The sequence below is a fragment of the Larimichthys crocea genome, chromosome XIX (genome assembly GCF_000972845.2).
Source record: "Larimichthys crocea isolate SSNF chromosome XIX, L_crocea_2.0, whole genome shotgun sequence".
Classification (NCBI taxonomy): domain Eukaryota; kingdom Metazoa; phylum Chordata; class Actinopteri; family Sciaenidae; genus Larimichthys; species Larimichthys crocea.
In genome coordinates, this window is record NC_040029.1 from 5259899 (window position 1) to 5274205 (window position 14307).

General features: G+C 42.0%; 1 protein-coding gene across 7 annotated transcripts in view; it reads left to right on the forward strand.

The window, feature by feature from the left end:
• LOC104924097 (interleukin-1 receptor accessory protein-like 1) overlaps positions 1-14307 on the forward strand; it is a 260076-nt gene that overhangs the window by 111259 nt on the left and 134510 nt on the right. For all 7 annotated transcript variants that reach the window (XM_027291703.1, XM_027291700.1, XM_027291702.1 and 4 more), the window contains one exon: positions 12904-13183. In XM_027291703.1, coding sequence (XP_027147504.1) covers positions 12904-13183 — 280 coding nt within the window. The remainder of the gene's footprint in view (positions 1-12903; positions 13184-14307) is intronic.

A 14307-nucleotide genomic window follows, 5' to 3' on the forward strand; every position in this document is an offset into this window, starting at 1 on the left:
TATGTGTGTATTGAGCGGAACGTATAGCTGCGTGTGTGTGTGTGTGTGTGTGTGTGGAGCTTTAAGTGTGCCTGCACAGTTATGTAACTGAAAAGTTTCTCAAAATGACCATCATCACTTATTTAATTAGTTTCAGTAGTTGAAAGTGTTTCTGACCTAAATACAAGGACTCCCTATTTGCAGTGTTTTAATATTATTCAATTAAAGTTTCATTATTAGTATTTATAAAAAGGAAAATTTAAAACCAAACATATTTTATGCCATTGTACTTGCTTTAGTTTGGTTACTCTCAGACTGTTTTGGAGAGACGTCAGAACCGTTTACATTCATACCAAGGCTGGCAGCTTTACTGGTACATTTAATGAGTCACTTGCCTTTCTAGACTTGGAGCACGAATAAGTGAATATGTGATTTGAAAACGCACTTTCTTCCACAGTCTGCACTGTAGTTGGAGTTGTAGCATCAGGAGAATCTCCTCTCAAAGGTAGAGTAGTTTTAAAAAAGGCTCAGTTGAGACTGTTAGTCATCTTCAGTCTAGAGAGGAAAAACACAAATGACTGACTTGCAGTAGAGTCTCTCTGCAAATGGCCTACGTTCTTTCCCACGATTAGTGATCTCCGCACGACGCTGCCCCTGTCGTTGCGAACTCCTAATCTCTGCCTGGGGAGGGCGTAAGAGAGCCCCCTACACAGCAGCTTATTACAACAGCAGCTTTCTTCAGTCCTGGAGGACGCACTAGTGTAACAACAGGGACATAATCCCTCACTGGCTTCCCACCTGCGAACACTGAAAAATCATGTTCGGTGGAGAATACTTCTACAGTATCCTGCATCACCAGGCACCCTGCAAGGCCACTGCTAACAATGTCCACCATAGCTCGTCATTCCAAAGAATAATCTGTTACTGCAATTTGGGAGAGAAAGTCCACTTGTCAATGCTGCAGCATTAAACAGAGGCAGTTACACATTCACTCAGTCATACAGGAGAAAGACGTCATTCCCAGGACTTCAGGACTTGGGGAAAAAAAGCAAAGTTGATCAGAGCAAACAACACAACATGTGGCGCTCATGCTCATTTACCTCGCAATCTGTCGTCCTGGAAACAATCTTTCACCTTCAAACTTTCAAAATGCCTCTAATGACGTCTGACTTTAAATTGAAATGATCTTGCTGACACTGTTTGTCATTAAGCTTTTTGGCTCTTTTTTTTTTTTTTTTTTTTTTTTACAGTATACCAACATTAAATAACATCTATGTGATGAATTTATTGGGCAAGATTGGAGGCTTCGTGGGCCAACTGCTGCAGTGCGCACAACGATGAGTGGATTCAACCCCGATTATTTTTTAATTGCAGCTTTGATCCGTTTTATGATGCTCTGATCTGATGAATAATGCAAAACGTGACCTTGGTCCAACGTTTTATGGGAACAACAAGCGAGCGGAAAGATTAATTTCGCCGCCCTTTGCGTCACCTGTGACACCCACAGGTGGAAGTCTCCAAACTCGGTGCAAATTCGATCAAAGCAAATAGACGTGCTGGCGAGACAAAGCCAAAAATATCACCTCTGGTGCAGAAATTTTGAAGAAACCGGCATCGGCATTTTCAGGAAACCTCTCAGCCAGCTGTCCTCACTTCCCCATGTCACTGCCTGAACACTGTCACAGAGAATGAGTGCAGTGCATCATATTATCTAGTTTGTAATTGAATTGTAGCGGGAGGTAGCTTGGTAATCAGTGTATAGCAGGTAGTTTTCGTTCCAGTGTTTGACAGTAATGTCCTCTAATGGGAAGCTCTGGCTCTACTCTTGTTCCAGGCCACTAGGTTTCCCTGGATCCCTGGCTGCCAGTGTGAGTCTGTCTGTATGTGTGCACAAGGCGGTTGTGCAGTTTAGGAATGTGGTTATGTTTGTTTTTGTGTGCGTGCCTGGCAGAAATGGCTCATTCTGCAGCCTCATGCCTGAATCCTGTTCAATATTCTTGAAATTCCTGCTTTGTTTTAAATAAACTCGACCTTGAAGATGTGAAACTGAGTCAATGTCCCTTCTTGTTGAATTATCGCCGATTGCAAGTGATTTACTGTACGGACGCCCTTCCTCGCGCGGCTTTCGGGGACCTCGCTGTCCTTGCTGATCTGCAGCTTGAATCATTTCTCTATCATAATTTTCTTCTCCTCTCTTTGAACTGCAGGCACAGCCTCCCACTCCATTGAATAGCTCAGAGATAGAGGAAGGGTAAAATCGAGAGACAGAGGAGGAGAGAGAGGGAAGTACAAAGGCAAAAAAAAGGGAGCGAGATGACGCCCTGGTAGTTAACAGTGTGGGAAAAAATGAGAGACAAAAAAAATAAGGTCAGAGTTGACGTATGAGAGCTGACACCAGTGCCCATCAGGACGGTGCCCGCCGCTTGCTTTGTTACATATTCTTGCCATCTTATCATTTCACAGACGGCTGGTGCAGAGGCTGATGTGACAAGGCTCTCTATCCATCTGGGCTCGCTCTATTTTCACCGACGCTCATTTCGCGGGGGCACCAGAGCACAACGCCCAAATGGTGTGTCGGTGTCTGTAGTGGACCGGCAAGGGTCTGAGTCACCGGCTTAGCGCACCCACACCGCCATGATACAGCACAGAATAACAGGCTGACAAGGCTGCCGGCAGAGGCACGCGGGATTGTGTGGCCCGTTCTGTGTGTACTCACCGTGTATTTTGTACCTGTGTGGGTGGGTGAGAGTGTGTGGGGGAAAAGAGAAAAAAGTCTTATCCACACTCTTGTCCTATGTGCGCAGTCATGTCTGCAATGCAGCACTCGGGTATTTTTTCAGGAATCAGTATGTTGTGTGTCTCGCCGCCACCCAAGGCTGTTTGTCTGTTTGTTAGATGAGAGGATTACTGGCACTGTGGGGAACAGAAGGATGATTTTCTGATTATATAGTGCTCTCTCTGGAGGAGACACCCCAGCCATAATAGGATCACTTTTGCATCTGCTCCTTGTCAAATGTTCCTCTGGAATAGGCACAAACTGGCAGAAAACATACGGATACAAGTAAATTTTCATAGTTTGATTGCCCAGGAGAATCAAAAAGCTGTTGGGGAGACATAATCACCCCTTAAAGTCGGAGTAGAAGTCATCGCAGATTCGCGCGGTGAGATGATCCGATGGGACGATAAGACACTTTTGTCAGATTTGGATGTAGACGAGTGTTGGATGACAAATTTGATATGAGCGCTATTGAGCATGAAAGGGAAAACAGGCCTAATCACCTATATAGAGTCAAGCAGGCTAATTTACATACTGCTTTGAAGAGAAATGTGCTTCTGTTTCTTTGCAGTTGACTGCAGCTCTACTTCATATGCAGTTTAGGAGTTCACTTACTATTCTGCATAACGCACTGGATGAAATGAAATTAGGGAAACATTTATTGGCTACAATTTTTGCCAGTTAAAGTATTTAGAAGAAGTTTGATAGTTTATTCAGTCGATAACCACTCGATGTAAGCTTTTACATTTTCTGATTTAAAGGTCTAGTGCGTCTGATTAAGGGACCTCTGTTTACAAGATATGTACAGGATCACTAATTATGTTTTCATTAGTGTATAATGACCTGAAAATAAGAATTGATATGTTTTTATTACCTGAGAATGAGCCTTTTATACCCACAGACACTGCTTGGTCCTCTTCCAACAATTCTGCTGTATTACTGCCACTAACAGGTGAACTAAACACTGTCTATAGATAGGCTTTGTGTGCTTTGTGAGACGAGGAGTTGCAATTACACCACTAAATGCCACTAAATCCTATATACTGATTCTTTAAATACCTGTTGTTTAGAAGGACCTTGCCATTAAATAGATCTCTCAACCGTGTTGTACACTTCTCTTTTTAAATCGACAGAAAATGTGGCTAGTTGGTAAGAGAGACAAATATATCTCAGAACTTATAAATGCGATGTATGTGACATGCAGAAATCTGCATCTGTAATACATTTGAAGAGTCCTTAGCAGACATTGTTGCTTCAGGAAGCTCAGCCACTTGGAATGTGTTGCCTCTTTGCAAAGTCAAAACAGGCTCTTGTTTTTTGGAGCTAAAGTCAAACTCAGTTATGGTTGTCTCGCTTTTTCCCGTGCATCTTAGCCACAAATGTCACCACAATCCCCCCCCACAAAAAAGAAGCACTCCGGTTAAAAAATGTTATAGATTAGTTCTAGCTTTAAATGAGATTGAAGATCAGACAATCTTTATGGTTCATTAAAACCGACTGATTGTCAAATTGATTTCAAAATGTACACATAAAATGGATGATTTGTATCAGTTGTTGGTGTGTGGGTGTAGACATGCCTTCACAAGCTGTGACAGCAAGGAACAACTTCTCCTCTGCCTGAATAATTTCAGTCAACTAGTCTTACCTACCCTGTGTGCGTGTGTGTGCGTGTGTGTGCGTGTGTGTGCGTGTGTGTGTGTGTTTATTTTCCTCTTTGCCTCTTTTCCTATTCTCTTCACTGCAAGGGTCCATCCTGGCAAAGTCAGCCTTGTCCCCTGTTCCCATCAGCTCTCTCTCCATGCTCCCTGTCCCCTTCAGCATTTAACCCGTGATTGGAGACAGCAGGCATTGCTCTCTCTGGAGGCCGTGTCCAATCAGGGGAGCTGAATCTGATACAGAAGTGGGAAGCCGGCGAGATTGCGGGCAATGTTTATTTTGCAATAGGAAAAAAAAAAACAGTTTTTTTTTCTTTCATCCAATCACATATAAGTATTTGCATATAAATGATAGCCCTGGTGGCTGTCAAGGAAGAGAGAGAGTTAGAGGATAGAGAGAGAGAGAGAGACAAACGACAAATGAAGATGAAGTGTCATGAGAGTAAAGTGCAGGCGAGACGGGGAGAGATAGAGCTGTTTTATCTGCTTGTGAGGAGCGGGTAGGAGGATGGGAGGTAAATGTCACTGCAATCATGAAATAAGCCGGGCAGCTGGAGTCGCCCTGCAGAAATCATCTTTTCATCCACATAAATCACACATTTTTTTGTCATTTTTCAAAACAAGACAAAATGATGCTAATGCGGACGCCTTGTAAAATGCACTAGTTCGCAGATGACTTGCAAATATTAGACTGATCTCCTTATATCGCTCTCGGAGAGAAAGCGGAAAAGCAGCTATTCCTTTAACATTCCCCCTCATCTGCACCGCCTCTCTATATATTTATAGACCACTGTTCACATCCAGGTGGTTTTAGATTCTTCTTTATGTCACCATATGGCCCATAACTCTGGTAATTTTAGCATTTGTAGTTCCTTATTGTTGCAGTGCCATTACACCAGCTGTATACGGCCCTTAATTTGCCTCCTACAATTTGGGAAACAGATTATTTTCTGTTCAAGGCCAAAGCCTGCGTCTTTCTTATTGTTTCTAGGTCCTATGGTGTGTGTGAGAGAGTTCTCTCACATGCAGATGGCCGTGGCTGATTACTTTATTGGCTGATGACTCATTCTTTTTTTCCCAACCTGCTGGAGGTACTTCAATCATGCAGGTAATCTCCCCCTGCATGCCGACAGCTGAGAGGTTAACTTTCCCACACATCAGAGCTATGTTCCTCTTAATTGAGACCCACTCTGCTGCGACAGCGTTTTTCACAAGGTGGAAAATGGCAGGTCAAGATTTCGAGACATCTCTCTCTCCTCCCATGCCTCCCTCCCTCCCTTGGCAAAAAGTGGCTGTGAAGTTGATAAGTTCCTTTAGGGACCCTGGAGCCAAGCCAGCTAAGACACTACACTTCATGAGGGCAAGTAAAGGTTGATGTTGCATCACCTCATAGATTGTGTGTGTGTGTAGATGTGTGCACCAATGCTTGTGTGTTTATCCAATCAGCCTCGGCCTAATGTATGCACGCCTTTCTGATTGAATTACACCAGAGCTTTTATGGAGAAAAATGGTAGCGAACCATCTCCTTGAGTGCTTATGGGGGAACAGACACTTTGTGGGAGTCTCAGTGGTGACCTGACTCAATCTGCATACGATTACCCCTCAGCAGACCTGTAACCCAATTTATGAGCTGATCACCTCCTCTCCAGGAGGAGCACACGCTCGTTCTGAAGTGACAGTAAAACGTAGCAGGAACACCATGACATAACATTTGTTGAGCTTTTATTGTGCTGCCCTTTAAACCCGAAATGCATTATGCTTGTTTATTTTAATGCAAGTTTACCAGCATCTTGGTCGCATCTGCGTTGTATCACTTCAGCAGTCGTATATATTTGAGAATATCCAATCTGAGAAGGTGCCACTAAAATAGTCAAGCTGGTTTCTATAAAACTATTACACATTGTAATGTAATTTAAATTCAGGAAAACAACTGCAGTAAGTGGAAAATGCCTTGAGGCTGATTTCCAGCGTGATCTCTTTAAGTCTGAGGGTCAAATTTACAGCATGAATGTGCATATATGTATATAATTTAAGAGTATAGTTAGCTTTAAGACTCAGAAGACCTTATTTGTAAAGTCTTCTTTGACTTGACCTTTATTTCATTATACACTGTGGTCTATATTTGCATTTAAACTTTGGATGATGATAATAAATGTGAAATACAATATCTATGCAGCCAGTTATCTCTGGAATCAGAACCTTTTTCTCCCTCTTCATATAAATGACTGAATGGTTCGGTTTTGGCTACAAGCGTAAAACACGAGGATAAGAACCATTTTATAAATGAGGCCTCAGTCTTTTACACAGTGGGGACAAATGAAACAAACATGACAAACATAAAAACAAGGCAGGCCTGACAAATGGCCCTGCCTTTGTTTAATGGCGTGGTTAAATCGGGATATGGCTAGAAAACCCCATTTCGCTGTGGTGTCAGTGAATGAGGCTCTATTAAATTCTCGATTTCCATGCACAGTGACGTGCAAACATTTGTTCTGCGATCATTTGGCAAAACATGACAGCTGACAGTTACCAGTTACCGTTTCTCCAGCTGACAAACATAATTGTTGGATCCTAGACACACTCGCGACAGAGGAATTACCCCTTTTTACTTATGGGTCATGTGTGGCGCCGCCACAAATCGCTGCTTATGCTTGATGGCCCCAGTCGCTGAAGAGCCGCCGGAGTTGTTATTATCACTCAGCAGATTGGCCAATTCCCTCACCAATTGTGATCCAGCAGAATGGAAATCTGGTGAGCAGGGAAATGTTAATCGAGTTCAATTAGGCTTTGTACCATGTTTGTTTCCTGCCAACAGATTATGCAGAATCCCCACCCTCACTTACTGAAATGAACGATAACCCTCTGTCAAAAGTCTGAAACGGGCAATTTGAGAATAGGTGGAAGATAACAGATATTGGTGCTGGCAAGCTCCTCGTGGCGCCATTAGAGATAAATACAGCAGGCCCTTTGAAACAGTTGGGCTGGAGTCCACCCTTAAAGGGAAATTAATTTAGCATTTTTGATGCTTTTATTTTTTCGTTAACTTAGCTGTGGATATTTTCAAAGCCCCAGTAATCGAATACTGTGAGGTGGTTGAAAAGGCATATTTTATCTGACAGTGTTACATGTTGCATATGTTTTCAGTCGTAATCAACCTTTTCATTTTCTCACTTTTCATTTGTCTTTTTTTATCAGATGCATACTAATATGAAGCAATGTATGTAATTCAATTATTTAGTCCAAAGATTCTAATATTCACATTTAAGTATGTCTCATCTTGTTGTACTCTGCTAAACCAGCTTTGCAGACACATTTGTACAGTTTTATGGTACTCAGAAAACATGAGAGAGAAAGTGTTCAGCTGTAAAAATCCAAAACAAAAATGAGTGGCCGAGTGTTTATTTGCAGTTCTGATGGGAAAGACAGAGACAGAAGCTCGGCTGTCTGATGTGTGGCAGTGATGCATTTACTGTGTGTGTGTGTTTTCTGGTACCAAATCCTGTGTGTGCAGCCAAACTGAAAGCACTTCTGGGTAAATTTGTCTTTTTCTTTTCTGTCTGGGCCAACAGACTGTTAAGACGGATTTAGTGGTCAGCAAGTGGGCCATATTCACAACTAAAGTAAACATTTTACATTATTAAACATCATCCTATGGGAATATCAACAGTGTTGTATATATTTGATCATTTAATGTAACTGTTGAAGGTGCTGCTAATTTCAGTGTTTTATATTTTTAGTAATTTAATCATCTTCATGGCATCACATTCTCTACAATAATCTTTTCTTTTTTGCATGTACAAACAGCTGTCAAATGAATGTGACATTAATGGAATCGAGTACACAGCGTGTTTCATATTTCATCAGGAAGAATCCTCATGAAATAACGTTTGTCAGAAAGTTAAAAAAATAAAAACAAGTGCTTCATAAGTGTACGTAGAAAGTGAGTGAACACAAAATTCATTCATTTTTGAGGCAGTGAATTATGCCGTCAAGATATGACAGCCAATGGGACAACAGCCACGGGGTGCCAGCACCTGGTTTACTGCATGTTAATTGGTTTTGGTAATCTGATCATTTTCTAATTTGTGAGGCAATTTGCACCACCAAAGTACGTGTGTCAAATAAAGTGGATCCCGCATTATTAGGCCATTTTGTTGTTGTGTCTTGTACTGTAGAGGGTTCAAAATTGATCTTAAAATGCTTTATTATATCAAATATTGTACTCTCACAGTCGCCTATCCCCGTATAGAGTTGTGTTCAATGAAATTACCACAAGGTCAGGAACATTGCAGCACAGGAGAAATGGTTGATGGGAACTTTGAGGTGACAGGGTACATGCACATTGCACATGGGGAGGGAGGTGGGGGTGTCAGTAAGGGCACAGCTGGGAATATTTGCCTCCCGGACGCCTAAACAGATTAATCCGCCCATGCCCTTTATTATATCATCTGATTCTGTACTGTTCTGTAATGCTGTGAATGTGATAGCAGTTTTTTTATAGAGGAAAAAAAGGGGGAGAAATTCTGTGATGCTGCCTCTGAAGTACAAGTCGACATCATGTTAACTCTGATCCGGCCAAAACCTCCCCGATTGAGAGTAACAGAGAGAGTCTATTTTATTCCATCGGCTCTGCTGTTCATCTAGAATTCATAAACTGTAGTTATAGGTACTACACCTAGCTCTCACTTGGAGTTTGGATTTAAAAAGAGTGAAGAGCGTTTGACCGACAGTGTTTGGGTCAGGTGGGAGATATGTGAAGGGCTGTTTTCAAGATAAAACCGTTGAAAAGCAACATACAGTTACACCCTATCACTACCGGTAATGTGGGAGAACTGTCTGCATCGAGCTTTTTTTTTACCACTGCATGTGTACTGCAGAGTACCACAGTAAGTCACTGCACCAACTCCTGGATAAAAACAGAAAGATTAGCCATTACTTCATGCACACTTTTTCCAAACTAATCTTGTTCTCTGTTCGAGCCGACGCCTGCTTATGACCTTTTCCACTCCCCTGCTGTTTTTATTAGTTGCGAGAGTAAAACACTTCACAGTCTCAATTAGGACAAATGATCAGAAGTGAAAACCGTCTTGGTTGTGTGAATTTTACCTTAAGCCTTCAAGTTATTATCGTCCACAAACTAATTAGCAAGTTCTCGATAGGAGATGGTAGACCCTTTTGTTGCCATAGCAACAGTTAGACTTAATCACAATGAAAGGATTGCGGTGTCGGTTAGCTCGCAGAGGACACATCACCTTCTCCGGCATTCCTACTTGCTTCATTTTGTTTCGAGTTATTTATTCTTTGTACAAATTAGATGTTTTTGGGATTTTTTGGGGCTCCTGGGAGGACGCAGTTAATCGAGGACATCAAAAAAGAGGTTTAGAGAGGCCGATGTCAAAGAACTGCATCTATAAGCAGTGTTCTCGGCCTCATAAAATGAAGACTTATTGTTGAACTGATTTAGGATCAGTTCAGAGCAGGAAAGGTGCTGCAGATTTGGCAGCGCTGCTACAGGACAAATGAGCTGCCTAACAGAGAAATTACAGGACTAATGGTAGATTCAGGACATTCAAAGGAAATGTTCTTCCTCAAATAGTCTGCAGTGTATACTTTGAATTTTTGGTTCATAATAAATCTAAATCTTTCTCTAACCTGCTTCAACTGATTTCCTACGTTTTCCAGAAAGCCTTTCTTTCCTTCCTCTGTTTTACATCAAGGTAAATAAAATAAATCAAGCTTGGGAAGGGGACAAAAAATGACCAAGTTTAACACCGATGGAAAGAAACACATATATCTGTGACGAAATACGACTGCAGTCGTAACAGCATGTCATGTTACTGCATTGCATTCTGGTATAGCGAGGCTTCTTTATTGTTTTTGTTGCCTCAGTGATGGATGTCTCCCCACAAGTGACCCTGCCTCAGCCTTCAGTGTGGGAGCAACACTGACTGATACTGTAGACTCGTCATCCTCGGTGTCGTCTCTACACAATGACTGTGTGGCTTTCCCTTTTTCCATCGAGACCAGAATGAGTCTCAGTTCACGCAGGGACATGAATACATCCTTCCATCGCAGACTGTTGTATTTTCTGTATTGCCTGATGGTCAGATTCACACTCTGGCATCCAGAACAAACAGAACTGCCATCACGATTTTTCTTTTTCTCAAGCTTGTCCGACCCAGCAAAAGTAACTAAAGGAGAATCTGTGAATCGACTACTGAACTTTGCTCCTTGCCTCTGACGGATTGACACAAAAATCTGCTAGTGCAAACTAACTGATGGATCTTTTGCTATTAAACTCCACTGCAGCTGCCCTGGAAGTATCTCAATATGACATTGTGCCGTCCTCATTTTTCACAGCTAAAGTGATTTAGAGTATTCCTTTCCCTTCTTTCGTTCATCTTTTCTCCAGCTCCTAAAGCACCCACGAGTGCTGTCGCTGCAGCTCCCAGCATAACCCTTACAGTCAGTTCCACACGATACAATGCAATAGCATAGACCCCTCCCCCCCGGTTACCCCCACCGACTGCAGCACGCCCCACACCTCGCTGATTGGTGGTCGAGTTGCTTCTTGGGTAAATAAAACATTTATAGGGGCTCAATTAGCGAAGCCTGTTGAGTGTGCTGCAGCTGTGCTCACCAGCTGTTTTTCAAGGAAGAGTGATGCGGCGAGGTGAAGCAAGGGAAAAATAGGATGTCAGGAACAGGAAGGGGGTAAAAATGGATGTAGTGGGCAGAGAGCTTTTTTTATTCTAAATGGACCCGGTGTGTTTTTAATATATTCAGATAAGTGGTTTGTTAGTGTCTTTATCTGTATCAGAAGTAGATAAAGCCTCTTTATTAAGCTCAGCTGCTTTTATCTGATTCATAGGATGGAGTTATTACAGTGAATATTCCAATAAAATACAGACGTGTGATAAAACTATATACTTGATAAGGACACTGATATGAGTGGAAGATTTTAAAGATGGGATGTTCATATAATTTTTTCTTTTACAATAATCAACTCATTGAGACCCTGAGCTGCAGTTAAAAAAAAAAGATTATGAAAGCTACCTGCAACAAATAATCAGTCGGGCATTCGTAATGTTGGCACTGTATGGTCAACTTCTATTGTTGAGATTTTACCATTTTACAAGTGAAGTGTTTTGCCCAGCAGATTTTGTTAATTTGCTCAGATTTGAAAGAAATCATTTCCCCTTTTGTCTGTTTTTATGATGCAGAGTCTGCTAAGGATGTTTTATTTTGAAAATTGACTGGATTCTCTCTCACTTTTATGGCTGACTTCCAGCCGGCTCGATCTGCTGTGTGCTGCTTCACATGGCTTAGCACGCATTCATCAAAAGTAGACCCTGTCCGTTACTGAGAGTTGATTGGATGCCCTGAACTAAGCCTGCTCAGTAGCAAGTTAGCTGTGCAGCATAAGTTACCATAGCGATTTACCCCACTATGCCAGGCTTAGGCCCACAGATGCCTTACAGTACTAACCCTCTATTCTTATTCAACGATACAGGTCACAGCTCACCTAAAAGATATTTTTATGCCATTGTCTGTGTGAGTTTTCAGTGGAGTGTGAGAAGTTGATAAGGATTAAGTGTCAATTTAATGTTTGGCATTCATCTTTCATACACTCAAAGATGGAAAATAAGTCTGAAAATCCAAACCATTCCTTTGCACGCAGAGCGTGAATAATGGAGTTATTATTCAATCTTTGCAACTTTTTTTTTTTTTAACTGACAGTCGGCGGGCTTTATTAGACGTCTTAACAGGAAGACCCCTATTGCTCAGCCTTGCCTTGTGCAGCAGCGCAATACGAGACGAGACACTCTTTTCCATTTATGTGGCTGGAAACCGCATTTGAGACCTGATGATAGTCTGATAGCTTTAGGGAATGAATTCAGACGTACAGCAGCTTCTAATTTTCTCAGGTAAAATGTAGATGAGTGCCATCACCGCCGCCAAAATGGATACCGATGGCTGCTTATACACAGTTTATTGCCAGTAGACTCCATTTATGTATGAGATGGTGATGCAAGAGTCAGATATAAATAAAGAAATGTTTGTACTGTCGGTGAAGGCTGGGGTAAACAGGGAAAATGACTAAATGCAACAGTCAGTATGTTAAGAGTTCAATTTAATATTCAAAAGGCTTCATTGACATCCTTATATAAGGACCCCTGCTTGCTTTCTTTGCTGTGGATTCTTTCAGGGACACTCATATGTGAGAGGTGTGCATGTGTGCCAATGGCTTGAGCTGCTTTGTGTGTTCTTGTGAAACACAAAAAGGAGACATTGTAGTGATCAGGGCTGCATGGAGCGTGTTGACTTATTGTGTTACAGGGGTTGCTGGCAAAGCACATTAACAGACACAGCACTGAAAATGGTCCCGTCCTGGCTGCCACATACCCATTTCATGATTACAAATTTCCTCTGCTGTTTTTTTTTTTTAGCAACTCCTGATTAATTCTCCTTTTCTCTGTTCTTTTCTTTCAGTGGAAGGCTGCACGGATTGGTCAGTGGACTATCTGAAATATAAGGTGCTTCTGGGGGAACCTGTACGGATTAAGTGTGCTTTATTCTATGGATATATACGGGCCAACTACACCCACGCGCAGAGCGCTGGACTTAGCCTTATGTGGTACAAAAGTGCAGGGCACGGGGACTTCGAGGAACCCATCAGTTTTGACGGCACAAGGATGAGCAAAGAGGAGGACGCCATATGGTTTCGACCGGCAGAGTTGGATGACGTGGGGTACTATTCCTGCGTTTTAAGGTAAGATGCTGTAGTTTTTAGCCAGAATTACCTAGAGACATATAATACTCTCTTCATTGCTGTTAAATGTAAGCTACTGTTTTTATTCTTCATGCAAGCTTTCAAGAGAATCACTTCCACCGTTTTGGACTTATTTTGCCAGCATTATGTCAGTAAAATAGTGGGGGTAAATAACATTTTCTAGAACCCTGCAGGCATGAGTAAAGCTATGTTAAAGTCCTCCCGTTGATTTCTAATGAAGTCTCTCATCTCTGGCCAAAAGTGCACTGGTCCTCGGTCCACAGAGCATCGTCTAACAGTATGAGGCCCCCTTGCTTCACTTTATATGCTAAATAATTTCTTTATTCTCCTCAGGGGGACAGTAAGCCATTAGGTGCAATTGGTAAATCCATAATTCTTGGGCCCTCAAAAGTCCGTTCTGAAAACGTGCAAAAGCAAGGAGGGAGACGAGAGAATGGACAGTAATTCAGCACAGGAAGATTGAGGAAAGGGAAACGGCAGCTAAGATAAAAAGGAGGGGACTTGTACTATCTTCCTTTTCCACTTGCCTGGTGGTGGAAGGTGACAATTGTTTGATTTATGGGTTCCATAATGTGGTTAAATTTCTGGCTTCTGAGCTCATATTGGCTGAGGTTTTCATTAACGTGGGGGTTGTCTAAGGCCAGTCAGAAAGAAAAACCAAAGCCGCTGTCCTAAAACCCATAACAATTTCTTTTTTCACTGGACGGGGTAACTTTGAAACACATCTCCCTGGAAGATAGGGGAGTAATCTTTTGTAGAATTCAGAAAAATCAACAGAAGCATTTGTATTTCAACCTTAAACACAAACAATTTGGGACACTGACAGAAAAGGTGAATAATGTACTCTTGAGCAGTTGCATTCAGCATAGGTTCCCTTGTGTTTCACAAGCTCAATTCTCAGAGATTTTGGCCATTACTATTCATCACCATTAGCACTCTCCCCTTTGCTGTGACAGCCGCCGTGAATAGAAACGGGCAGCACCAGTCCAACAATTCTCATGGATCTATTCAACGGCGTTGGCAGCATTTTCTGGAGGTAGACAATCAGTCAGCTCAGAGTTATTGTGTAATCACGCAGAAAGTAGAGCCATGAGATTTGATTT